The sequence below is a fragment of the Rhinatrema bivittatum genome, chromosome 6 (genome assembly GCF_901001135.1).
Source record: "Rhinatrema bivittatum chromosome 6, aRhiBiv1.1, whole genome shotgun sequence".
Lineage (NCBI taxonomy): Eukaryota > Metazoa > Chordata > Amphibia > Gymnophiona > Rhinatrematidae > Rhinatrema > Rhinatrema bivittatum.
In genome coordinates, this window is record NC_042620.1 from 114,829,558 (window position 1) to 114,855,928 (window position 26,371).

Here is a 26,371-nt window from a genome sequence, read left to right on the forward strand (position 1 = left end):
CTATTTGAGATGTCACCCTGGTTTCTCTTTTTCAATCTCGCAAGGTACATAAAAACGTAAGGCTTGCCATACTGGGTCAGACAAAATTCCATCAAGCTCAGTTTCCTATTTCCAACAGTGGCCAATCCAGGTCATAAGTACCTGGCAGGATCCCAAAGGGTAGATAGATTCCATGCTGCTTATACAAAGAATAAAGCAGTGGATTTCTGAAACTCTACCTTAATAATGATTAACTAACTTTTCCTCCAGGAACTTATCCAAATCTTTTTTAAACACAGCTACACTAATAGCTTTCACCACATCCTCTGGCAACGAATTCCAGAGCTTAATTATATGCCCCGAAAAAAATATTCTCTCTTATTAGCTTTAAATGTATTATGTAATAATTTCATTGTGTGTCCCCTAGTCTTTGTATTTTTCAAAGTGTGAACAAATGATTAATGTTTACTTATTCCATTCCACTCATCTTATAGACCCGTCATATATCCCTGCAGCCATCTCTTCTCCAAGCTGAAAAGTCCTAACCTATTTAGCTTTTCTTCATAGGGGAATTGTTCCATCCCCTTTTATCATCTTGGTCACCTTTCTCTGTACCTTTTCTAATTCTGCTATATCTTTTTTTGAGATGTGACCAGAACTGCACACAATACTCAAGATGAGGTCGCACTATGGGGCAATACAGAGGCATTAGGATTTTCTCTGTTTTATTCTCCATTCCTTTCCTAAAAATCTCTAGCATTCTATTTGCTTTCTTAACTGCTGCTGCACACTGAGCAGATTTCAACATATTTTCAATGATGACACCTAGGTCCTTTTCCTGAGTGGTGGCTCCTAACATGGAACCTTGCATTGTGTAACAAAAAATAGATCCCCCACCTGTCTCTGCAGAAAAATTTTTTTTAAATTATTTTCATAATTTTTTGAAATGATCCATGTGATTTTTATCTACTTACTTGTCTTACTGATATGTTTAATAACCAGAAGTCCATTATACAGCCTGCTGTTATAAGCAAAAGGTGTGAAAAGTAGTGTAAAAAATAGTATGAAAAGAGAGGTGGGGGTGTATTTTTGGAATTATATATATGGATTACACCTTCGAGTCTTTTTGCATGGACCTTGCATTGTGTAGCCATAACTTGCACTTGTCCACATTAAATTTCATTTCCCATCTGCATGCCCAGTCTCCCAGTTTTACAATGTCCTCTTGCAATTTCTCACAATCCTCTTGTGATTTAACAACTTTGAATAATTTTGTGTCATCAGCAAATTTGATCATCTCACTTACTGTTCCCATTTCCAGGTCTTTTAGAAATCTATTAGAAAGCACTGGTCCCAGAACAGATCCTTTAGGCACTCCACTATTCACCTTTCTCCACTGGGAAAATTTACCATTTAGCCTTACTCTCTGTTTTCTATCTTTTAACTAGTTGGCAATCCATAATAGGTTCACTGCCCCCTAATCCCATGACCTTTTAATTTCCTAGGAAGTCTCTTATGAGGATCTTTGGTCAAATGCTTTCTGGAAATCCAGATACAACTGGCTCACCTTTATCCACATTTATTTATACCCTCAAAAAAGTGTAGCAAATTTGTGAGGCAAGACTTCCCTTGACTAAATCCATGTTGGCTTTATCCCATTAAACAATGCCTAAATACATATTCAGTAATTTTGCTCTTTATGATAGTTTCTACCATTTTGCCTGGCACAGACGTCAGACTCACTGGTCTGTAGTTTCCTGGATCCACCCCTTGATTCCTTTTTTAAAATTGGCATTACACTGGCAGGCCTCCAGTCTTCAGGTGCCATAGACAATGTTACTAATAGTTTGCAAACTTCCAATAGCAGGTCCGCAATTTCATTTCTTAGTTCTATCAGCACTCTGGTATATATACCATCTGGTCCAGGTGATTTGTACTCTTTAGTTTGTCAATTTGCCCTAGTACATCTTCCAGGTTCACTTTGAATATAATTTCTGGCATGGGTATATCTCTTACATTTTCCACAGTGAATACCAAAGCAAAGAATTTAGTCTCTCTGCTATGGCTTTGTCATCCTTAAGTGCCCCTTTTACCCTCTTGTAATAAATCACAAGCCGATTGTAAGGTAACTACTTTGAACAATTCTGCGTTATCACTCTCATTCCCAGATTATTTATAAATATATTAAAAAACACTGGTCCCAGCACAGATCCCCAGGGCACTCCACCATTTACTTTTCTCCACTGAGAGACCATTCAGCGCTACTCTTTTTCCTATTTTTTAGCCAGTTACCAATCCACAGTAGCATTTCCTCCTGTCCCATGAATCTACTTTCCTGGATGATCCTCTCATGAAGGACTTTGTCAAATGCCTTTGGAAAATCCAGGAAAGAACTAAGAAATGAAGAAATTGAGTACAAGCCTGCAGAAGCTTACTCTTCTGCCCAGGAAAATGACCACCAATACCACATCTTTAATGCAGGGAATCAAGGAGTTCAGCATCTTGAAAAAGAGGTTTCATATGCACCATCAAAACAAAATTTAGGCTCCAGAAGGGTAGGGGCTTCACTACCTTAAGCTTATACAAATTGGCTGTTTTAAAAGATACAACATCCTAGTGAGCAGAAAGATCCTGTCATTTACCAGGCACACTAATCCAAGCAAAAACTGATGCTACCTGAACTCTAAGAGGTAGATCTTTATAAAATCCGGGGTCGGCGCGCGCAAGGCTGTGCAAAAATCGGCAGCCTGCGCGCGCCGAGCAGCCTGCCTCCGTTCCCTCCGAAGCCGCTCCGAAATCCGAGCGACCTCGGTGGGAACTTTCCTTCCGCGTCCCCCCACCTTCCCCTCCCTTTCCCTACCTAACCCACCCCCCGGCCCTACCTAAATCCCCCCCCCTACCTTTGTTGGGCAAGTTACGCCTGCTTGAAGCAGGCGTAACTTGCGCGCGCCGCCTCGCATCCCCCAGCACAGGCCGCAGTGCCGGGGGACTCGCGACCACCCTCCCGGCCCGCCCCCAAACAGTCACCACGCCCCTTCCTGCCCCTTTTACGAAGCCTCGGGACTTGTGCGCGCCGGCGGCCTATGCAAAATAGGTGGGAGGATTTACGCTCGCAGGGATTTTAAAATCTAGCCCTAAGTGAGCTCACCTTGCTGTCCTTCTCTAGACATCAAACTTCAAAAAACGTCATTGCACAAGAGTGTCTTCTCCCTCTGTAGCCCAAAGTGTCACCAAGTGAATACATTCAAGCAAACAGAAAGGCCATCGCTCTCACACAAAAGCTTGATACTAGAAGAGAAAATACCACCAAAACCCACAGGACCTCTTGGGGAGAAGGTGGGAAATCAATTTCAAAGAGATAAACACTTATGGAAGAACAAACTAGGCAGCAAGAAACCAAACAGAAGAGACTTCCACAATCCAAATAAGCAGAAAGTAGAAACTGACAGAGATATTATTTAATATTTACCTACATCCTTTGGGAAAACAAAATTAATGAATATAATATTAAATGCCAATTTTACATGTATGACATCTATTTGTCCCTTTGGGTTAGCAGCATGAGCAAGCACCGGAAGAGTTAAGAGCCTATATGAAGGCCATTAACGACTGGATGGGAAAAAAACAAGACCAAAGTTAAATTCCTCAGAAATGGAATTGTTGCGAGTGGGTACTTTAACTTCTAATCATCTGGATATTGTAATATTATATGCAAGATCTTTCTCAATCATCCCATAATACAAATATACACACTCAAGAATTAAGAACATAAGAAGAACTTAAGAACATGCCATACAACGTCAGACCAAGGGTCCTTCAAGCCCCGCATCCTGTTTCCAACAGTGGCCAAACCAGGCCACAAAAACCTGGCAATTACCCAAACATTAAGAAGATCCCTTGCTACTGATGCAATTAATAGCAATGGCTATTTTCTAAGTCAACTTGATTATTTATTTATTTTATTTATTTTAGTTTTTTCTATACCGGCATTCGTGAGAGTGTCACATCATGCCGGTTTACAATAAACAGGGGAGTGATGAAAGGTATAGAGAACAAAGTAAATAACATGTGTTGAACCAAAAAACAATTACAGTTACAATAAAACAGGGATAATAAGTACAACTTGGAGCAGAGAAGTGATATGAAAAAATTAACATAATATATTACTCTAACTTTGACAAGGTACAAGATTAATAGCCGTTAATGGACTTCTCCTCCAAGAACTTAACCAAACCTTTTTTAAATTCAGCTACACTAACTGCTTTCACTTTGTTGAAACTATTACCAGCTCTTAAAAGCACCCTTCATTAATCAAAGACTGTTCTATATAAAATTGCCTTAATCCCCTTTCTAAAGGTTAAATAATCCACCTCAGTTCATATACTAGGAGCTTACTCCATAAAATGGGGGCTTCACATCAAAATTCCCCTTTTCTAGTCTCTTACATGACAAACCGCTTTTAGAATGGGTTCATTCAACAATGCTCCTGAGAAGATCTCAGCTGCTCTTGGTACTGCCCTAAGATAGGCTGCTCCCACATCCGTAAAAACTTCAAGGTTAGACAGATGATCTTAAATTTAATCCCGTAAAATAACAGAAGCCAATGTAGTGTAACCAAAATTGGAGACATCTTTTCCTGGATATCACAGCTAGCTGCAAGCTAAGCAGCTGTATACTGTTCTATTTGTAACTCACCCTGAGCACATTTGTAAGGTGAACAAGAAATGTAATAAATGAGAAACTGAAAGATCAAGATAATCACAGAAAAATCTCCCAGTTGAGTCCACATGGGTGCATTTACCTGGGAAAAATGGCCTGACTGAAACCTGCCTTCCTCAAATACGACTAAAAGCATGCATGGGTTTCACAGCATGCCTACTTTACCTGCAGGAAAACAGCATACACACATTCGATTTTCAAAACAGACACGTTATTTTGCTCCCCCCCCCCCCCCCCCCCCCCACTTCACTTGCACAAATAGCAAATGCCAAAACAAGTGGATGCTTTAAACATGCCTACTTTGCACTTCATAAGTTTCTCTTTGAAAATTAGCCTAAAGTATGCATAAGAGCACCCATGTAGTTTGCAACATTGTTGAAAATTGCCCCCTCTAAGAATATTCCCTGCACAATATTTTTCACAGCAATTTTACAGTGAGTTAAGTGCAATTCCCCTTATAAGACAAACCTTCTACAATTTAAACTATTTTTATGAACTGTATGGTCTGTTGTAGTTCATTGATAAATCTTACTTTCACTGGCTGCATTTTTTCCTAGTTTGTATGCTAGATCTGCTTATTGGTCTATTTTTAAATGTACTTCTTATTTTGCATTTCATTTTTCTTTTTCTGTATTTTGGGGGTTTTTTTCTTGCTTGTGTAATTTGACATTTTTGGATTCTTTATTTTGCTTTTTTTTTTTTTTTGGAGGACAGAGTTATTTTTAATTTTGGGTGGGATTTGTTGCCTCTCGCCCCCTCAAGCCTCTCCAGTACTGTTTGGGAGCAGCTCTAGGCTTTATCAATTTATTTTTAACACACCCAACATAAAATCTAAATATGGAAAAAAAATTAATTAAAATGTAAAAGTACAGAATTCTACAGTTCTAAAGAAAATCATAATTAGACACAAGTCAACAATACAAAATACAACAGTTTGCAAGTAAAACTATAAATTTCTCACTACAAATAAAATAAAAACAAAAGAATTTAAATATACAAATTGCCAAACCTGTCAGGTAAACCAAACAATACCAGAATTAACCAAAACTACTTAATACAATTAAGATAATACATGGCAAAATAACAGAAGTGCATAAATTAATACAATGGGCCTTGTTAAACAGTAGAGGTGCAAAGGTACAGACTGGTGCATTGCTTTAAAGGTCAATAATAGGCCCATTATCTGAATCCACCAAAGTATAGGAAGCCACTATGACATGTTCTCTCAGACTACTGCCCATTAGAGGTCTAGCAGCACTAGTTTGTATCAGCTGCAACTTATAGATAGATTTAGCAGACATGCCAAGTATAGTCAACGCAAGTAAGTATAGTCACCTGAACTACTGCTAATAAGTCGGATTTATTTAGATAAAGCCAAATGTATCTTAGAGAATGGAGTAGAAAAAAGTCTTTCTAAAACATTCAAAATCTGTTTTCTCAAGCAGAAGCTTTTAAAACATTCAGTTGATACTAGCAACACCTCCTCAAAGACCCAACAAAATGGCAGTGCTGGTTCCTCCTGGTCTCAGAACCCACTATCAGTAAGGGGTCATAGCGCATCGAAAACGCGCTGCCAACTCCCCCGAAACCAATAGCGCCCGCAACATGCAAATGCATGTTGATGGCCCTATTAGTTATTCCCGCGCGATACAGAAAGTAAAATGTGCAGCCAAGCCGCACATTTTACTTTCAGAAATTAACGCCTGCCCAAAGGTAGGCGTTAATTTCTGCTGGCACCAGGAAAGTGTACAGAAGAGCAGAAAAAAAACTGCTTTTCTGTACACCCTCCGACTTAATATCATAGCGATATTAAGTCAGAGGCCCCAAAAATAAAAAGATTTTAAATTAAAAAAAAAAAAAAAAAAATTTTAAACGTGCCCATGGCCCGCGTGTCAGAAGACGGACGCTCAATTATGGCGGCATCTGTTTTCCGAACCCATGGCTGTCAGCGGGCTCGAGAACAGACACCGGAAAAATTGAGCGTTGGCTGTCAAAACCCACTAACAGCCGCCTAGCACCTCTTTTTACCACGGGCCCTCATTTGCATGCGGGCCGATACTAAATCGCGCGCACAGGAGAGTGGCCTGTGTGCACGTCAGGAGAGCGGGCGCTCGCCTGCTCTCCCGCACTTTTTTCTGTATTGGCCCGTATTGTAGCAGCGGCTGCTTCTCCCAGGCCTGGAAGAGGAGGCAGGGAGCAAGGCTGGGAAGGGAAGATGGATGAAAGGGAGAAACATCTTGGGGGTGGGGTTAGATGGTGGAGACACTGTGGGAGAGACAGATGAAATGAAAGGAGAGAGGAAGAAAGATGGAAAAGCTGGTGGGTGGGAGGAATGGAGAGAATTAATAGGTTGCATTCAAGATAAATGATAGACGCCTATGGCAAGTCATCTCAAGGTTAGCTCAATTTTGGATCATTGGATTTAAATTTAAAATTTTAAATTACTCAACTTTCCAAATCTGAGCTCAAGGCAAGTTACATTTCAGAAGTAGCAGATATTTCCCTGCCCCAGAGAGCTTACAATATGTTTGTACCTGAGGCAATGGAGAATTAAGTAACTTGCCCAAGATCACAAGGATTGTCAGTGGAAGTAGCAGGATTTAGACTCTGGCTTCCTTGGTTCTTAGCCTGCTGCTTTCAACCTCTATTCCTTGCCATTCAAAAGGTTCGACACCACTGATCTAGTCAGGAATACAGCTCTAAATTAAAGTTTAGCTTCTATATAATCAAGTCTTAATACATCCTTCTCTTGACATGGGCACCTTTCCTTGACTCCTTTGTTCTCCTCAGTTCTATTGGCTCCAAGTTTATTCTCCTGCTATCAGCTTTCTTCTCAAACTCCCCATCTTTCTGCAATAAAAGCACCCTTAATTCCTTTCCGTCTGAAAATGCACTTCTCCAAACTACTGCTACCGCCACTCTGATCTACCTCCAAAATCTGACAGAAAAGTCCTTCCGTTTCACATCTCCCATCAGTCTGTCCTCCTACTCAGATTATAAGATCTTTGGGCAAGGAATGCCCTTCCCTACAGTGCACAGACAACGTATGCTAATCTTTCATTATCTCACTCTTCTGAGTCAGCTAGCTTTACTTCATACATAATTTGGTACAGTAAATGCTCTACAAAAGAATCCAAAAACCAGCAAGTCAGAGGCAATCAGTCCAATATTAAAATATGAATTGCAGCCAGCGTTTAGCAACATTTTGCTCCATTCTAGTAATTATATCCATCAGTAGGAGGGAAAAAAAAAAAAAAGTGTCATGAAGGCATAATTTTTTTTATCCTAGTTACTGTTTAAAACATCGGTTCCAATTGAAAATCTCTATAGAAAACTATAGAAATGTAATTCTACAGCCATAAAAATCAAAATGTTTCATGAGAATTCACAATTTGATACAAATACACCAGAGTGGAAAAATACTTAGAAAACCTGGGATTCAGCCAAAATTGTTAGGATTCAAGGACATTATTTTTTCCTTAGCTTACCTTTATTTTTTTATGCTTGGAATGTTTCCTATTGCATATTTTGGTTTTTATTTAGTTCTTTTACTGTCTTAAGCTTTACTCTCCCCCTCCATCCAGCTCCTTCCCCCTGTTCTCTGCAGCCGAGGAACTGCCCTTGTTGCAGCAGATCTGCTCTATGGCCCAACAGTGGAGGCTGCTGCAAACATCAAATTCAGGATTTTTCCATATATATGTATATTTTAAGGTTGTAGATCCTTAAGCATCTTTTACAGTTCTAGAAAACTAAACATAATCATCATCAAGATTCACGTTGCAAATATAAATGGAAGTAACAAAACTAAGATACCTGCGGGACTTTCAGAATTTTCTCCATGCTGCAAGCCTGCAGACTCTATAGAGTTCACTGTAACAGTCTGTAGATTTGGCAATTGAGCAGTACTCAGACTAACTGGAGATGACGACAATGCCCCACCAGCTGCAACTTGACCAAGGGTAAGAGTCTGTACAGGGGTTAATGTGATTTGTTGATTTGGAGCATTCTGTATCTGTAAGTTTTGTAAGTTCTGGACACCTTGCACTTGAAATGTCTGCCACGTTATTTGGCCAGAAGGGGTTACTGTTTGAGCCTGAATTAAAAAGGTTCCAGGATTCAACTGCAGTTGAAGGTTCTGCAGAGCTTGTTGAGAGATACCTTGTCCACAGGCCTGGATTGTCTGTTGTGCAAGACTTTGCACAATTTGGGCTGGACTGGTAGGCTGTTGCTGAGTCTCCTGAAGGTGTATTTGCTGTACAATAGGCTGCGGTGTGGAAACTTGAATATCCTGTGTATCATCAGAAATAGGAGCATGGATGTAATTTCCCTGAAGAGCAGAAGTTTGTACCTGTCCACCAGAGCTGGTGTTCAAACTGTTTGGGCTTTGATGCAGGATACCTGTACCATCTATAGTAACAGGCAACTGCGATGAAGATGTTGTTGGCACAAATAGATCTACATCAGGGTTGGTTTCATTAGCATCAGGAGAAATTTGCTCACCAGTCCTTTCAGAGGTGTCTGAACTATCCATAGGCTGGCCTGCATTGATAATATGTCCATCTGTATTAATGCCTGCAGTCATGGTTTGAGAGCTGCTTGTGAGTCCCAGAGAATCTAAATCAACACTATTGATAGGTACAAAGGTGATATTTCCTGGTAGCCCAAGGGGGACGTTAGCAACTACTTGGGCTTGGCCAGGATAGGATGATCCACCTATTGTAACTCCTTGAATCTGTACAGGGACAGAACCACTTTGCTGTTGAACTTGGCCAGTCTGTGATAAGAGATTTGGGGAGGAGGCTAAGAGATTAGCTGAAGGTGACCCAGAGGAAATGATGGTTTGGTTAGTGCCAGGAATGATCTGAATTTGCCCAGATTCTTGATTTAAAGCCCCATTATCTGCAGACGCAGTGAAGCCAAGCTGAACCTGCTGCCTATCGGCAGTCTGAAGCTGAGGAATTACTTCATACTGTACGCTGGACAATACACCATTGGATGAATCGGATCCCGGCGCAACAGAAAATATCTGCTGATTCTGCAAACTCTGAAGAGGAAGGACATACTGTCCACTTGAAGTTACTGTAGCACCACCTGGAATCTGTACTATATTACCAGCTTCATCTTTAATGGTAGTAGGAGCAGTGGCCAACACTTCCCATCTATTCGGAGTTCCTGTTAACTGTACAGAAGTCAAATCCGCTGTCTGAATAAAACAAAACAAAAAATGATGCTCATTAATATAATATTTTAGCATATAGACAGTTAATACTAAAACAAACCTTATTTCTTATAAATTAATGAAACTCTAATAACTCTGATGAAAAGACACTTTCCATAATTATTCTCTCCCCACAGTTCACACTAGCAAGCAAGAATAAAACAATTTTTAAAAACACATGGTTTTTAAAAATTAATTTTTCTTAATTAGCATGCTACATGACCATACTATTCATTTAATCCCCATAGTGAGAACAAACCCCTTATTAGCAAGCCGCTGTCTTCTAGAACTTAATAAAATCAACCTCAAATATCATGACTATTAAATGTTTGAAGTCTTATTCACTGCTGAATCACACTGAAGATATGCAGACTGTGACAGCTATCCCTGAAATTAAGCACAAACTGAATTCCAGATACTAAATGAGCAGAAGAAAAATGCACCAGCATAAACACTATGCCAATTCTTGTGTATGGGTACAAGCGTGGTCAACTTAATCCTATGCTGAAACCAGTCACAATAAAAATGATTACTTACTTGTAATTATTCTCCAAAGATAGCATTCCAATATTCAAACTGAAGGGCCACATGACCTATCACATACCAAAATGCAGATGCTCCCCCAAACTCTGAAAATCTCTCAAAATTCAAGCAACATGAGATGGTATTAAAGATGCTGAAATCAGCATTCCTACATCCCTTTTTCAGTGCTAGCAGAAAGGATGGGCAACCCTCAAACGGAAAGATGGGTTGTGTGTTTAGGAGGAGGATATCTTAAGAGAATGACAATTACAAGTAAGGAATTACACATTTGTCAAAGAGAAGCATCCCTAAGAGTGACAGTGAAGGAATTACTGCATCATCTACAAGCAAGAAAATTTTAGTAAACATTTTGTGCATTTAATAGGATTCTGAGTGCTTGTACAGGATAAATACAGACAACACAAATGGGCCCACAGCAAGGGGAGTCAATTATTATACAGGAAACAAGTACGGTAGCACCATCACAGCAAACCTGGATTCTGGACAAAGCAATATTTAGACAGCAGAAGTTAATGAATATGTGGACTAAACTCTACATTGCAGCCTTCAAAATCTCATAATTGGAAGAAGAATTAAGGTCCACCACAATCACTGCCAATACCCTAACAGGCACAGGATTGTGACGAGCTTTATCACAGCATAAGAATGAAAAATTAACCTGCTCCCCAAATTAGAAATAGAGAGGCCAATGCAAAAAAGTGCGCTCAGCCTAGCACACAGGTTTACGCACTGTTGGATGCATGTTTTGGAGGTGCTAGACTAGCACCCGATGCACTAAGGAGATCAGCGTGTCAAACAACTGCGTCGCTGATAACGCTTCATCACATCTAAATTCCATGTAGATGAGGCTATTAGCTATTACCCTCCCTGATGCAGAAAAATCACTCAACACCCATTGTGCCCTTTTTAATGCAGCAAATTTAACTCCGGCCCCAGAGCTAGTGTTAAATCAATCCACGAGTCAAGGGCTGAGGAGAAATTTTTAAAAATGATGTCCTGTGTGGGTCCCTACCTTTATTCATAAACACCTAGTGCTTGCGGTATTTAAGAATAGAGGTATAATGTAATAGTTTAATGAAAGAAAAATTCTGGATGCATAATTCACATGCACAATAGACAAGCTCCAGGCCAATATAGTGTAAAATCGAAGTGAGCCAATTTTTGTGAGGGAACCTCCAATAAGCCTCGGTTTGCAGATCTCAAAGAAAGTTAAGGGCTTGTAGATCCATAATACAGCACTGATCCAAGGGGTGGAATCATTCTATAATAGTTTATATGAATGAATTATCTATATTTGTAAGAGTTTTTGGCTTAAAGTAAAACTCCATCAGAAAACACTTATTCTCATGAGATGCGATCCTTTTAAGTGTAGAAGCAACATCAGTTTGTAGTGTTTAGTATTAAGTTTCTACAAGTTCCCATCCATTTGAAACCTTCCATCACAAACCCTTTTATGATATGGAACATTGTGTTTCTTGCCCATATGAAGATATTTCCATTTCAGCAATTAATTCTTGTGAGCTGAAGTACCTAACGTGGAAGAGTTAGATGAGAAACACACTCTAGTGACCAATTACCCCCACCTTTATACAAAATTTGATATAGACTAAGGACCCTATGTACTAAGTATTTTTCTCATAAACACAAAATAGGAGAAAATCTTTAGTATGCAGGTCTTGCTGATAGCACAAAACTCTGCCGCTGACATCTTGACTGGCGTGTATATATGCGCTATCACATTACTCCTGTCCTGTCATCTTTACATTGGCTGCCCATTCAGTGGCATGTCCAATTGAAATTGGCAACATTGATATGTTCACTGTGGGTCAAGAAAACAGATTTAGGAGCTTGCACATGAAATTAAGAACCTTCTCCATTTCATATTTTATGTCCTCTTAGTGAGGACAAATCTCTATCTTCTCAGCAGCCAATTATACAAGAAAACAGTTTGTTATCTGGCGTGAAGAAATGCCCTATTTCTGTCACATCAAAAATCAGGCAGAGCTCCTAACCTGAGGAGATATGACATGGTCATAGTCAACAGGAAAGAAAAATATTTGCTTTTGATAACAGGGAGCAATGAGGATAACGACATCCTTCTCCTTCCTGGTGGGAACACATACAGACTTGTGCTTCAATGAAAGCAGCACATCTGTTAACCCACTGGAGAAGTTGCCTTGTTGCAAAACAGATCCAGCTCAGGTTCCTGCCAATTAGGAAGATCTGGTCTGCCACACCCTGATGCAGGATCCATTCATAGGGAAGACTGCCAAGATTCTTGCTGTTCCGGCTAGGTAAGTGGCTAACAGGATAGCCTTCTGAGGAAACCGCCAGTTTTGTGTCTTGAAGACTATTCCGTTGGCAACCTGCTTTCTGAAGGCGTTTAGAGCAAATAGAACAGTTTTCCACTCTAGAAGAGTGATGTAACATCTGGTTTCTTTGAGGAGCAAGGGAACAGGGACTCCGTACACAAAGCTTCTCTTGCTGAGCTCCCCCAGCAAAGTGCACATGCACTTCTGCTCAGAACAATGTGAGGATCTGGAATATAGAAAGGCAAGCTCTTTGTCAAACGGGAATTACCAGATAAGATTGACTCATGGTTCACCTGTGATCTGGATGCAATCCAGGGGGCTTTGACTAACTTCAGACCTCTCTGATAAACCACATGGGTTTCTCCCATGTACAAAACATGCTATAGGCATGATCTGCACTATTGCTGCCAGCAGATCCAACACCCTCAAGAAAGATCTGACTGACTTCTGATTATGAATTAAGCCTTCCTACAAAATCTACAAGGACAGATTTCTGTTTGGGGCAAAAGCATAAAAAGTTTGCAAAGTTTGCTTGCACAGTTTTGAAAATGCATATCAATGCCCAAAGATTTTATTTCCTACAATTTCTATACGAGAACAAATTCTACATAAAAAGCTTAAGCAGACAAAAACCTATGTCTCTTCAGGTGGAAAACTACCACTCTTCTATGCGTGGAAATGGACCATAAAGGAATGGATCCGAGTTGGATCTTGACCCAAGCACAGGCTGAATAGAGCAAAAGACTATTCAGCCTGTGCCAAAATGAAGAACAGCCCAGGTTCAATTGGTTTTACAACTGTTATGAGCTGAGAACTCCAAATCACATGTTGGCAAAAGCCAACTCCTAAGCAGCCCTCCATGCAGTGCCCCACAAAATTGGGTCACCCAAGCTAGCTGACATGACCCATTGGTGGCAAAAGGTGATTTTGCCCTTGATTCAGACAAGACTAGCATGTGAAATAAAGTTCCAGATACAATTTGCAAGCATGCCACATATGGAGTAGCAAGGCTAAACACAGCCTTCCAAACTACAACAACTGAATGAGCTATTAATGAACTATCACACAAGAGCGTGTTTCCAGAAGCCTGGTATCTTTTCCACTAACAGTCTGAGAAACTAAGCGAAACTAGACAGGAATGCATTCCACCCAACAAAGCAATTTCAAAGTATGAGGCATTTTTAACCATGTACAGGCCCTCCGAAATGTGCACTGACAGCACTGAACACAAATGTATCAAGGCTGCAGCTAGTGCTTTAACACTCTTGCACCTCACCTCATGAGGATGTTTTGAGACCTCAAGGGAAACCAGTTTTTGAATCAGAAATACTACCTACTCCAGGCTCATAGCTTTCAGCTGAGGTGTCAAAGCAGATGAGGACTACTTCAACAGAGCATGACAGTAAGCTGATAGCTTTATAAACCCATGTCTTTTCTCTGGGCTTCCAGCCAGCTCAGAGCTGAACTTAGCCTGGCTGGTCAAGTAACACAGAAGTGACAGCAGAACTAGGGCCACTTCATGAAGTCATTGACTTGCTGCAAAGCCATCAAAATAAATTTACAAAATATAAGTTCAGTATAGAAGAGTGCTTTCCAACCTTTTCACGCCCAAGGCACACCCTACATTAACAAAAATGTTGTGTGGTACACCGGCCTCCTCAGAACAGGCAGTGTGGACATGGAGAAAACTCATGGCCAAAAGAACAGCTGCAAAAGCACCGAAAGCCCCACCAGTCCCTCTTGCACATTTAAAAAAAAATTGGACAAAAGGGGCAAACACAAACACAATACATCAGTTTTCCCCTATATACAAGTGAAGGAAGAGGGGGAAGTCGGCGTGGTGTGAGCAGCTGATTTGGGTAGGTTACCTTGGTTGCCTGCTGCTCCCGGCACTCAAAGTGAGTCAAAGTCAGTGCTCCGTCCACTCTCTCCCCATTTCACTCAGCCTGGGGATAAGTCAGGGGCTTGAAGGACTCAAAGATGGGGAAGAGGAGGAGGAGGTGTCTGTGCTGCACAAAGCGATCCATGCCCTGCATATTGCCCATTAATTACCACACTGCAGGAGTCATGCTATAGCTCGCAAGAGGCATGCAGAATTACACATGTTCTCAGAAAGGAGTTCCTACAAGTTTAAGAGCCTCTCCCCCAGTGCGTCTTGTTGCTCTGAGGCGCAAAGAGCAGATTCTCAGGAGCTGGGCCAGATATAAGTATCAGGCAGCAGTGAATTTTTCGTGGTATACCTGATCAGGTCTGAAGGCACACTGGTTGAGAAACACTGATATAGAAAAGCAACAAAAATGTAAAAAAAAAAAAAAGGTAAGAGTATGTATTTGGATATGATTGGGCTAAGACAGAAAAGGTGGAGAGAGAAAAGTTGCCAAGACACAACATTCATTTTAATTTATGGAAATGACTAAGCTAGAGAAGAAAAACATTTAGAAGTAATAGAGGAAGAAGATCTTCAGCGCAGAGGAAATGCTGAAGAGGACAAAAGTCCAGGAGGAGGCTGCTCTCTACGGGGCAATAAGAAATTATATAATTGATTCCAACCACCTAGTGGTATATGAGAACATTTCAAAATCTGGAAAAAATCTCTCTGACTTGGCAAGTGACTCATTAAAAATGCTTATCTTTGAATAATGTAATTATGACCAGAATGAGAAACACTGCAAAAGGGATTCAAAGAACATGCAGAAATGCGAAGCCTTCAAGAAGTGTTAGAGGCTATTCAATTCACAAAGCCATCTACATTGAGATGTAGCCTTCTAGAAACAGAAACATAACAGCAGGAAAAAACAAAACATAAAACATATGGCCTTTTAGTCTGCCCATCCAAAACAACTGCTCAGCTCTACAATCCAGAGATCTTCTGTGCTTGTCCCATGTTTTCTTGAATTCAGATATTGTCCTCGTCTCTAACTCCATCGGGAGGCTATTCCTTGCAGCCATCACCCTTTCTATAAAGAAATATTTCCTTAGATTGCTCCTGAATCAGTCCCTTTCACCATCAACCCATGACCCCTCCCTTCCAGAGCTTTCTTTCTATTGAAAGAGGCCCTCCTCTTGTGCACTACCTTGGAGGTATTGAAATATCTACCATATCCCTCCTATCCCACTTTTCCTCTAGGATAAACATGTTTAGATCTTTATGTCTGTCCCCATACGCTTTACAACACAGACCATGACCATTTAAGTAGCCACCCTCTGGACCAACTTCATCTTGTTCATATCCTTTTGAAGATGATGTCTCTAGCACTGTACACAGTATTTCAAATGAATACTGGGACTTATAGAGGGGCAATATCACCTCCTTTTTTTCTGCTGAACATTCCTTTCCCTTTGCACTCAAGCATCTTTCTAACTTTTATTGTCAGCTTATCTACTTGTTTGGCCACCTTGAGATCAACAGATATGACCACTCCCAGATCCCGCTCTTATTTCATGCACAGAAGAATTTCACCCCCCAATACTGCATCACTCCCTAGGGTTTTTTGCAGCCCAAATGCATGACCCTGCATTTTTTGGCATTACATCTTAGCTGCCAGACTCTAGACCATTCCCTCAAGCTACACTAGATCCCACCACATATTTTCTACACATTGCTGCTGCTGATTTTGGTATCATCCACAAAAAGGCAAAACTTTTCCCAGTTAACCTTCCACAATATCGCTTACAAAAATACCAAAAAGAACTGGTCCAATGACTAATACCTGAAAATGCTTTTCCCTTGATGCACAGTGCTTCTTTTATCAGTCAAGAATGATGTCAATCATGAAATTAGAGGATAAGGGTGGCCAACTCCAGTCTTCAAGATTCACAAGCAGGTCTGGTTTTCAAGATATCCACAATGAATATGCATGAGATAGATTTGCATGCACTGCCTTCATTGTATGAGAGTCTCTCTCATGTATATTCACTATGGGTATGCTGAGAACCAGGCCTGCTTGTGACTCTTGAGGACAGAGTTGGCCACCCCTGTGCTAGGTTAAAGGTCTTACCATTGATTCATTACCAATTACACAGTAACATACTGAATGCAGGCAGAAAGAGACCATCCTCCCTTCCAGTCTGGACACTTATTCTGGCCACATCCCAGCTGCCATCCACAGAGTGTGACCACTTGCAAGATTTCTCCTTATCCAGGATAGTCTTATGTCTTCCTCTATGGAAGATCCCCACTTAGTTCTGCCCAGTACCCACCTTTCCCATGCTTAGCCAAAATAGTCGCTAATAATCATGTGTGACTGCTCCCCAAGCATCAGCTTCCTAGGTCCCATACGTAGTCTACCAGACAGGCTACATATTCTACTTCTAGTTAATTACAGAGCTTGTAGTCTACCAGACAGATCTAGCTGCTAATCAATTCTACCACTGCAGCCTGTCCGACAACCCACCATATGGATGCCTGGGCTATGGCTAGGCCTGTTATGATCTCATATTAACCCCTATGCCATACAATCTGATAGCCCCAGTACCTGCTGTTGAATCAGGTGAGCATGGTGCCATAAACACTCAAACATGTCACTAGGTCAGGGCTTCCCAAACTTTTAGCCAATCTGACCCCATTTCAGAACTTGAAAATTCACATGACCCCAGAGGATGACAGAAATAAAATTAGCAGGAGTGTGGTCCCCCTCCAATAATCACTTTACTTTGACTCTCCAGTCGATCCTTTCTCTCGGCCTCTATCCCCTTCCAGAGGATCTCCTCTCTCAACCTCTACCCCTCTAATTAAGCACCTCTTACATCCTCCATCTCCTCATCCCCTCTCACTCCATCCAACCTTTCATAATCAGCCCAGCTGATCCTGTCTCACCTCCCAGCCATTTTTATTACCCCAAATTGATCCTCAGCCATCTCTTCCCTCTCACTTCTACAGCCCAAAGTTATCCTCTGTCATCTCCGCCCTCTCACTCTTTCACCTGTCTCCTCTCTGTCACCTTCCAGCCTCACTTCATCCCCTCTAAACCTTCGCTCATATCCCTCCCAGTTAATCCCCTCTCACTTCTGGATCCTGTCTTACATACCCCCCGTCATCCTTCACAACCAATCCATCTCCAGCTGATCCAACCCTTCCTGCATCTGATCCCCCCCCCACCCTCTTCAAACAGTCCCCTGGTCAGGGTCAGCCACAACATTTTCCTTTTGACCCTGGGCCAAAAGTGGAAAGACAGCTGGTAAGAAGAGGGGGCAGGCTGCTGACAGGTGCAATATTTTTCTCTTCTGTAGGTTCAGTAGTGGGTAAGGGGCAAGGAGCAGTGGCAGTCTTCCCCTGTGCGCACTCAGCCCACACTTCCCATCATGTCTGGCCCCAAACCCGACTGTGATCTGCAAGCGGCAGCATTAGGAATGAGAGTCAGCACTGGGCCTGTAAGCCAGTGCCTGCTAACGGACCCTGCAGTGATCCTGATCTGTGGTGCTCATGCAGGGTTTTCTGTTATCCACAGAAATTCATGCAAGGGCAGGGCCTGTGAGCGTGTGCTGGCTCAAAGGCCCCATGCTGCTGCCGATGCCTGAAGAGTTCTGTCCTTTGAGCCACTTTGACCCCAGCTAAAGGTTTTGTGACCTCAGTTGAGGTCCCGACCCCCAGTTTGGGAAACCCTGCATTAGGTCATTTTTTTTCTATTCTCTTCACTTTTGACAATAAGGATCCACTGTGCTTATCCCATGCCCTCTTTATTACTGTTTTAGCTGTTGCTGCTACCTTGGAAAAGCATTCCATACTTCCACCATCCTTTCCATGGAAAAATATTTCCTAATGATTCTCAAAAGTCTGCCTCCTCAGGAACATCATATCATAACCCCTTGTTCTACAATATCCTTTCCCTTGAAACAGATTTGCTTCTTGTGAATTATTGATACCTTTTGGGTATTTGAATGTCTCTCTAGAGCATAGATGTTTACATTTCTAAGTCTCATCTCATAGGGCTTCTGATCCAGACCCTGCCTCAGGTTGGTAATCCCTCTCTGAATTTCAAGTCTATCTATATCCATCCAGAGGAAAGGTTTCGAGAAATCTGGATATGATACTCCAGACAAGGTCTCATTCCTCTTTTATACTAGTTATACCCCTCCTTATGAACTCTCGCAATCCTCCAGCACTGGCTAATGCCTTGTTGCACTAATTCTCTACTTTGAAATCATCAAATATAATCACCCCAAGATGACGCTAAAAAACAAGTGTGTGAGGGCGAGTCTAAGCACAGAATTAAAATTCACATTACAAAATATGAAGTATGTTCAATGCCAAGGTTAGCTTACCTTTCCCAGAAAATGAAAAGAAAAAGTTATAACAGAGTCAAAGTACAAAACTGCATTAATATCAGCCATAAACACGAGTGATTTAAGCAAGGCATGCATTACCACAGATGATACACACATTAATACAGATGGTAATGCAAAAACATAACTACACCGCACCTCATATTATTTTTTGCAGTGCTAATATATAATGAGCTATTTTGCACATATTTGCATCTCATTACCTCATTAGGATAAATTTTGCATTAATGCAAGCTAGTTTACACAGGATACTAGTGCTATTAATGCACTCCTTGCGATATAAGAACATAAGATATGCCATAATACTAACATAGTTTAGTACGCTGGCCTCTAAAAATGTGACAGTTTGTAAGATACAATCAAAAGGCAAAGATCAGTAAACAGCAACAATTTTCAATTTTGAAACACTTGCTGGCTATTACTAGCTACTTACAACAAACACTGACCTCCCTGTAATTAAAGATTTAACTAACTCAGTTATGCTTCGATTTCAACCTTTAAAATGACAGTAACTTGTCAGTTCAGCCTCGTAATTCAGGGCACTGCTGCCATGCAGATTAGGGTTTGATTTCTGAGTCCGGTTTCTGCTCCTCAGAATGGCCAGGACTGAGGCAGGCAAGAAGGCAGCATTCACAGCTCTGGGGAATCGTGGGGTACAAATACTGGGTTCCAAAGGTCTGTCACTGCAGTGGCCGAGGCTAGACTGAAGGGGAGAAACTAGCAGTTGTGAAAGATTGATAGTGCATGTATCTTCAATAAAGCCAGGTTCTGACTGACCTGGATACCAGTTCAAAATATGAGTACCATTCCTTGAATGAGGGGCTAACATTTCATCTCTGAATCCTATAAAGGCACATACACATAATGTAAGAGAGCTGGAATGAAGATGCATACATAAAGTATGACTTGAAGATGACAATTAGTTAACTTCTGAATGTCAGAGCGATGCAAAGCCATGTCAAGGCTATCCAAAGTCAATAGTGAGGGATAAATGGAACTAATGTGTCTTCAGTCAGGTCACATGCTGTATTTATTATTTACATGTTTACTCTCATAATCCTCTAAGACAGTAGCACTTATGACATATATATCTGTGTGTGTGTGTGTGCGCGTGTGTATACACACACACACACACACAAGGGCTAAATTATATTTTAATGTACTGTAAATTGGATGACTTGTCAATAGAATTTTGTTGGTAAGATTTCCAGCATTCAAAAGAAAGCAATCCACTAACCACAAAGTCCAGCAAACAACTGTGTCCTGAAATACTTTTGCTCTCTAGCAAATTATCTGACTGACTAGTCTGCCATATGGCCAAAGCACTCATTGCTCCTAGAAAGTGAATCTGGTCTATTGGGATAGGGACAATAAAAATGGTAACTTGTCTTAGGTTCCATGAGGGTGAACCCCAATGCCAGCATCTTCTGCTTAATGCAATGAAGAGCTCAGAATCTAACACAGGGAGGAAAAGTGGGACACAAATTCACACATAAATATCTGCCCTGAAGTGATGCCACTTTGCAAGCTACTAATTGATGCTGAATCCTTCAGTGCCTTTCATGACTCAGCAGGTCATTCCCACAATGCGCAATCACCTTCCTTTATCCCAAGGACAGAGTCTACCTAACCTGCAATACAACCAAACCCGAGTCTCAAGACTGCTGACCTCACCACCCTTCTTGACAGACTTGGTCATTATGCTGGTGGTTCAGGTCTCGCTCACGGTGCCACTCATGTGAGGACTCCTTTAAGGCCTCTATTTTCAGTCATTTATTATCTTAATTTCTTATCTTCCAGCTGCTAAAGATATACATTTATGTACAAACCTAATTTGTTTCCCCATCTTTAACCACATCAACTCCAATTTTTCAACACTCTTCAACTCCAAATTCCCACAAACCGCATTCAAATCACAATACAGTTCTTGCTTCATTTGCTTTCCTTTCCCTCTCTCTGATGTCAGAGTAAATTCTCATAATCATATGGTCTGTACTCCTTTTTCTATATCCTCCCCAAACGAGATACCTGAAATAATTTTTGTAAGAATCACTTTTGTGCTCAATGGATGTATAAAAAAGCAGCATCACAATTATTTTGGAAGGAACTACTTTCATTCTAAACTGCAGACATATATATATATATATATATATACATACACACACACACACACACACACATCAAGAAGAGAGGAGGATGGAAGGAGGGAAGAAAATCCCTCTTTCCAGAAAGGGTACTCATTTTATGAAGAATGTGCCAAGATGACACAAATATCAAGAGGCATCACAATCTATTTTAAAAGAGTCTGAATACAAAAGTGATTACCAAATTAAGAATAAAAGATTTTAACAGGTCATAAAATTTCACGTCCAATTGCACGAGCCAAAAAAAAAAAAAAAAGTTTCTCTAGCTAGACTTGCTCAACCTGAAATCAGTTTATTTAGTGGGGTGAAGGGGGGAGTGTTAGGGAAAAGAGAGAGGAAGAAGGAAATCTGATCAGCATTTTCTGGTACATATGATAGTGCCAGAAACTGTAATGTAGGTGGCTGATGCACCTTTCATGCAAGCTGGTGTAAAACAAGATGGATATTTTTCTGTTTCTTTCTGCTTACGTTGCTAATAACACCTACCTATTAGAAAGGTGCATCAGTACCTTCACAGCAATTTCTAGCACTATCATATGTTCCAGAAAATGATGAGTTAATTTCCTGCCTCCTCCCTCATTAGCCCCAAATTCCCAGGGATGCCCAGCTCCTACTCCCCACTTACTTCTGTCTTTTCCCCTTCACGCCATTGTCCTTTCTCCTCTTCCAGGCCCCTTCTTCCCCAGTCTCACTCTGCAGAATAATGTGCTCTCTTCTAGGCCTTACGCCCACACTCTCTTCCAGACCCTTGATCTTACTTGCTCTGTCTTTCCCTATCTTTCTCATGCTGTTAGGCAAGGTACTACAAGGGAGACAAGTAGGAAAAGCATCTCTCCAGCTTTGCTGCTCCAACCTCCTCCTGCAACTTATAAGTTATTAGCACGCCTGCTGATAATCAATAGAAGAAAGTAGCAGGAGCAGCACTTCCTGCTTTCCGATCCAAGCAACCTGTCTATGCTGATTCACAGGTACAAACTTTCTAATCACCAGTAGCAAGCTGGCAATCAGAAATTTTGTGACCCGATTTTAGTTTATGTTGCTAACATCACAAGGCAAATCAAAATGTCTGGTGATACGTCTATGTACCCATGTATTTAATAGGCACTAGTCTATTTTATTTAAAAGATTTTTAGTCCATACTGGATTATGTATGCATTTACTGTAATCTGCCAAGTACAATCCAAAGTACCTGGCAGATTACAATATACATATAAATTCCCAGTAATGTATAAACCAAATAAAAACAAAATGCATAAAAATAAAACAACAATAAAAAAAAACTAAAACAATATGACAGCTGTAGTCAAATTAAAACTGATCTGGGACAAACTCTGTCATTCACTAATTTAAAACAAAAGCAGCCATGTTTTCAATCTCCAAAGAGCCCATAAACTTGCTCAAAAAAAAAAAAAAAGTTTTCAGCTGCTTTCTAAATGTTGAGTAGCACTGAATGATCTAATTTCATTGGCTAGATTGGTCCAAGCAATAGCACCTGTCACAAAAAATGTCTATTCTCTGTCTCATCTAGTTGCACCTTTACCTCCAGCAAATTACGGCATGCAGATCTTAAAGCTCTCCCTAGTTTAGTCCCCATATTAGAAAAAGAGATGTCAACATTTACACATGCACAAAGGAAGGTTACTAAAATGCTGCATGAAATATGTAATTACAATTAAAACCACTGGTTTACTGTAATTCTGCACCAACTGGTGCAAATTTTCCTGACTGCTGTGGAATTGCATCAAACAACTTGCCTACCCCTCATCACGCTTATTGCTTTCTTCATTGGTAATTTCCACTGTTGCTTCAGTCCCCTCCAACACACTCCCAAGCTCAGCCACCTCTGTCTTTCCCACCCCCACGTTGACTGCTACCTACTCCATTTGTTGCAGCAACCACCATCAAAATTACTATTGCAGTTACATGAGGATTACTTCCTGCAAGTCTGTAATGCCAATTCTCTGCTCTCAAGAGAACAGAAGTATTACATATACCCCCCAGGGTTCGCAGACAGCAAGCACAGGCAGAGAAGGGGGCGAAATGGGTGGTAGCAGAAAGCTAGGATTTTGGGGAGGAAGGAGAAAGGGGCCGAATGCCATGGAAAATTGGGATGGAAGGATGAGAGATTGGAGGCAAGCAAGCAGAGAGCATGCAAAAGGAAAAATGGCAAGGAAGAATGTAGGTGCACGGCAATGAAGAAGAGATTTTGGAAGAGGAGAGAAACTCTAGTGAGAAGGTAGAAGAAAGAAAATGGAGATAAAAAGGAGTAAAAAACAGATGGAGAAAGCAAACTGAAAAACAAAACTAAATTCAGATGAATATAATTTACAAAAATATTTTGTTTTAAAATAGAATTTCAATAAAAATGTTTGTGTATACTAAAGTTCTACATTCATATGTACGCACATACGCTGCAGATTTGCTGTAGAACCTCAAAAATTGTGCCACAGAATATAACTCTTGCCACAGAAGCTCCTGAAAGGGCCTTTATTACAGCTATAAGGACAAAGCTGGGAACTAGAGGTGTAATGTATCAAATATAAAATTCAGACTGACAAAGCAATTCAAGATAAAAAGACTAAAAAAAGGTCTGAGAAAACATTCAGGCATTAAGTTAACAGAAGAGAAAAAAACACAGTCAAACTAAACAGATCAGGGGCTAGCTCTTTAAACTTGAGAAAACATTCATAAAGGGTAGACATTTAGCTAGCCAGAATTCCATGTACTGCAAATTCAGTGTGCAGATTTATTGGAGGAAGGATTACAAAATTCCTATCACAAATGTGACTGCAGAGTAACAGCACTGATCACATCAAATACTGTCTATAAATGTTTTATCTCAACTCCAAAAATAACTGGCAAATTAAGATACAAACCATGAAAAAATCTTAATTACTACCCAAGTCCTAATACTTTGAAATGTAACTGAATGGCTGGAAGACACACAACAAATCTATTTCCTCAGCTATGAATATAAGTCTAATAAGATAACTACAGTGCAAGAATGCTATTTTATGGAAACTTTTAACAAAGACAGTGGGCAAGCCAAAACTTCCTAGACAGAGGCCACAGTAAATGATAAGTAACCACTACACAACAGCCAAAAAAAACTACAGTTAATTTTGTGGGAAATAAAATATATCACTGTTTCTATTTTGTTTCTTGCCCTGCAACCTGTCTAGGCAGTGACCTTAAAAGGTCAAACATGTTACATAAACTAGTTGCTGCAGCCACAATTATAATAAACAAATAAACGCAAATTAAGAACCTCCAGCACTGAAGCTTTTCCAAAGGGGAAACAGAAAGGCATAGCAATAATGTAATTACTTATAAACAAACAGCATTGACAAGCTACACTAAACAAACAAGCAAGCCAGGTGTATCCAGGATTACTGCTGACCATGCCCTAATGGCCAACAACTGACGACTAATTCTTGCAAGCTTAAAACAACCTACCGCTTCGCATACCAAGTAAATTCGGTCAAAGAGGCAAAGATACACACGGCTAAGAAGTGAACTTTGCAATAAAACACCAGTGCTCTGGGATGTGCAGGATGCTCGTATGAAGCCTGCCTGACCAGCACACAGAAGAGGTCCCAAGTTCAGGGGCCAACCGCGCGTTTAAGCTTCGCAGCAACCTCCCTTTGTCCTCCATAACGTCACATAAACCCCTGGCCGGCTGAACATTTAGGGGGGAGGGGATTCCATCGGTTTCGGGGGGTTCACCTCCTTTCACCGCTGCAAGCCCACATTTAAAGGGCAATCAGAGCTCCCTTGGCGCTCAATTTTCCGCGATGGCTGTCGGGGGAAGACAGTTCCCTCCCTTGGGGCTGGACCAGCTCGGCTCCCACGCAGGGCCAGGGGGGGAAGCCCCGGGCGGATGGAGGGTTGAGAGGGGATGGGAGGGTTGAGAGGGGATCCCGCTTTTCTGTGTGCTCGCCGGCAGCCGGCTGCGCTCCATGGCCACTTACCACTCCGGGAGTAACGGCCCCACCGTCCTCCTCCGGTGCCGGCGAGCCGATCTTGCTGCAGGTCGCTGCCAGCAGAGCGAGCGGTGACGGCTGCGTGTCCTACCCACAATGGGCGGGTACAAAGAGAGAAAGTGGGTGGCCGTTAGTCCGGAGCTTACACAGGAAGTACGACTCGCTTTTTTTTTTTTCACCACACAACATGAAATTTTAAACGTGTGAACTTTCACAAAAGCATGCAGTCCTAAGCACCCTAAAAAAAGGCCGGGAGGAGGCCCTCCCCACGCCACTCCGGGGCGGCAGGCCTCGGCTCTTACCTGCGCGCCGTTGCCGTGCTGCAGATACTCGCTCTGACTGCTGTCCACGTCCAAGGCAGCCATTTCCTCTTGTTTCACAGGCTTCTCGGGAGCTGCAGAGACAGAGGGGGGGAAGCGAGGGGCAGACACACAACAAGAGAGGCAGTGAGAGACGCACGGCCCCCACCCCGACCAGGAGCGTCAGCAAACCCGAGCGCTACCGAGCTCTTTCCCCGGCGCCATTGTGACAAAATAACCGCCGCCGAGCCCGAGCAGCCTTACTCCCCTCCCCCCACACGTCCCCCTGCGGAGCCGCCACTGCTCCGGCCTCTCCCCCGCGGTGATCCGCCTCCGTCCGTGCGGTCCCCCCCACGCTCTAGCGGCAGCCACAACTCAGCGGATCTTGGCCCCGCGGCTCGTTGCACGATCCCCAAGCCTAGAGCGGACCCGTAACTGACGGCGGGCACAGGATGCCTAGCTTGGTTTTTTGGTTGTTGTTTTTTTTTACGTACCGGTCATAGTATGTTTGGGGACGATCAGGAAAGCCTCGGTTTATTTAGACGCTTAACATGATTATTTGTATTCAAAGGCGGGCAGCGGACGGCGAAAGCAGGCGATTTTTTTTCTATTTTGATTGACGGTGCGGGAAACACAAAAGGTGGGGCTTCCAGCCAGAAGGGGGAAGGCTGACATCACGGACAGGAAGTCCTGCCTCTCTTCTCTGTAGGCATTGGTTGGGCGCCCTGAGCGTGGGGCTTCTGATAGGGCAAGAGGGTATATCACTCTGGCGTCGCAGGTTACTACTTCCGGTTGGCCCCTGTGCATATCACTGGTGCCGCTGGTCCGCCAGACAATGAGCGGGAACTGAGCGACGGTGGGTGACTTGTTCGGAAGGTTGCTCTGTTCGGTG

At 41.8% G+C, this 26,371-nt stretch overlaps 1 protein-coding gene across 2 annotated transcripts in view; it reads right to left on the reverse strand.

Annotated features, from left to right (window-relative positions):
- SP3 (Sp3 transcription factor) overlaps positions 1–26,149 on the reverse strand; it is a 116,476-nt gene extending 90,327 nt beyond the window's left edge. Inside the window, exons 1-4 of one of the 2 annotated variants that reach the window (XM_029605804.1) lie at positions 25,974–26,149; positions 25,483–25,574; positions 25,169–25,267; positions 8,512–9,901 (exon numbers count right to left, since the gene is read on the reverse strand). In XM_029605804.1, the coding sequence (XP_029461664.1) occupies positions 8,512–9,901; positions 25,169–25,267; positions 25,483–25,574; positions 25,974–25,980 (1,588 nt within the window). In that variant the 5' untranslated portion in view covers positions 25,981–26,149. The remainder of the gene's footprint in view (positions 1–8,511; positions 9,902–25,168; positions 25,268–25,482; positions 25,575–25,973) is intronic. The other variant, XM_029605805.1, reaches the window with a different exon arrangement.
- Between the last annotated feature and the right edge of the window lie 222 nt (positions 26,150–26,371).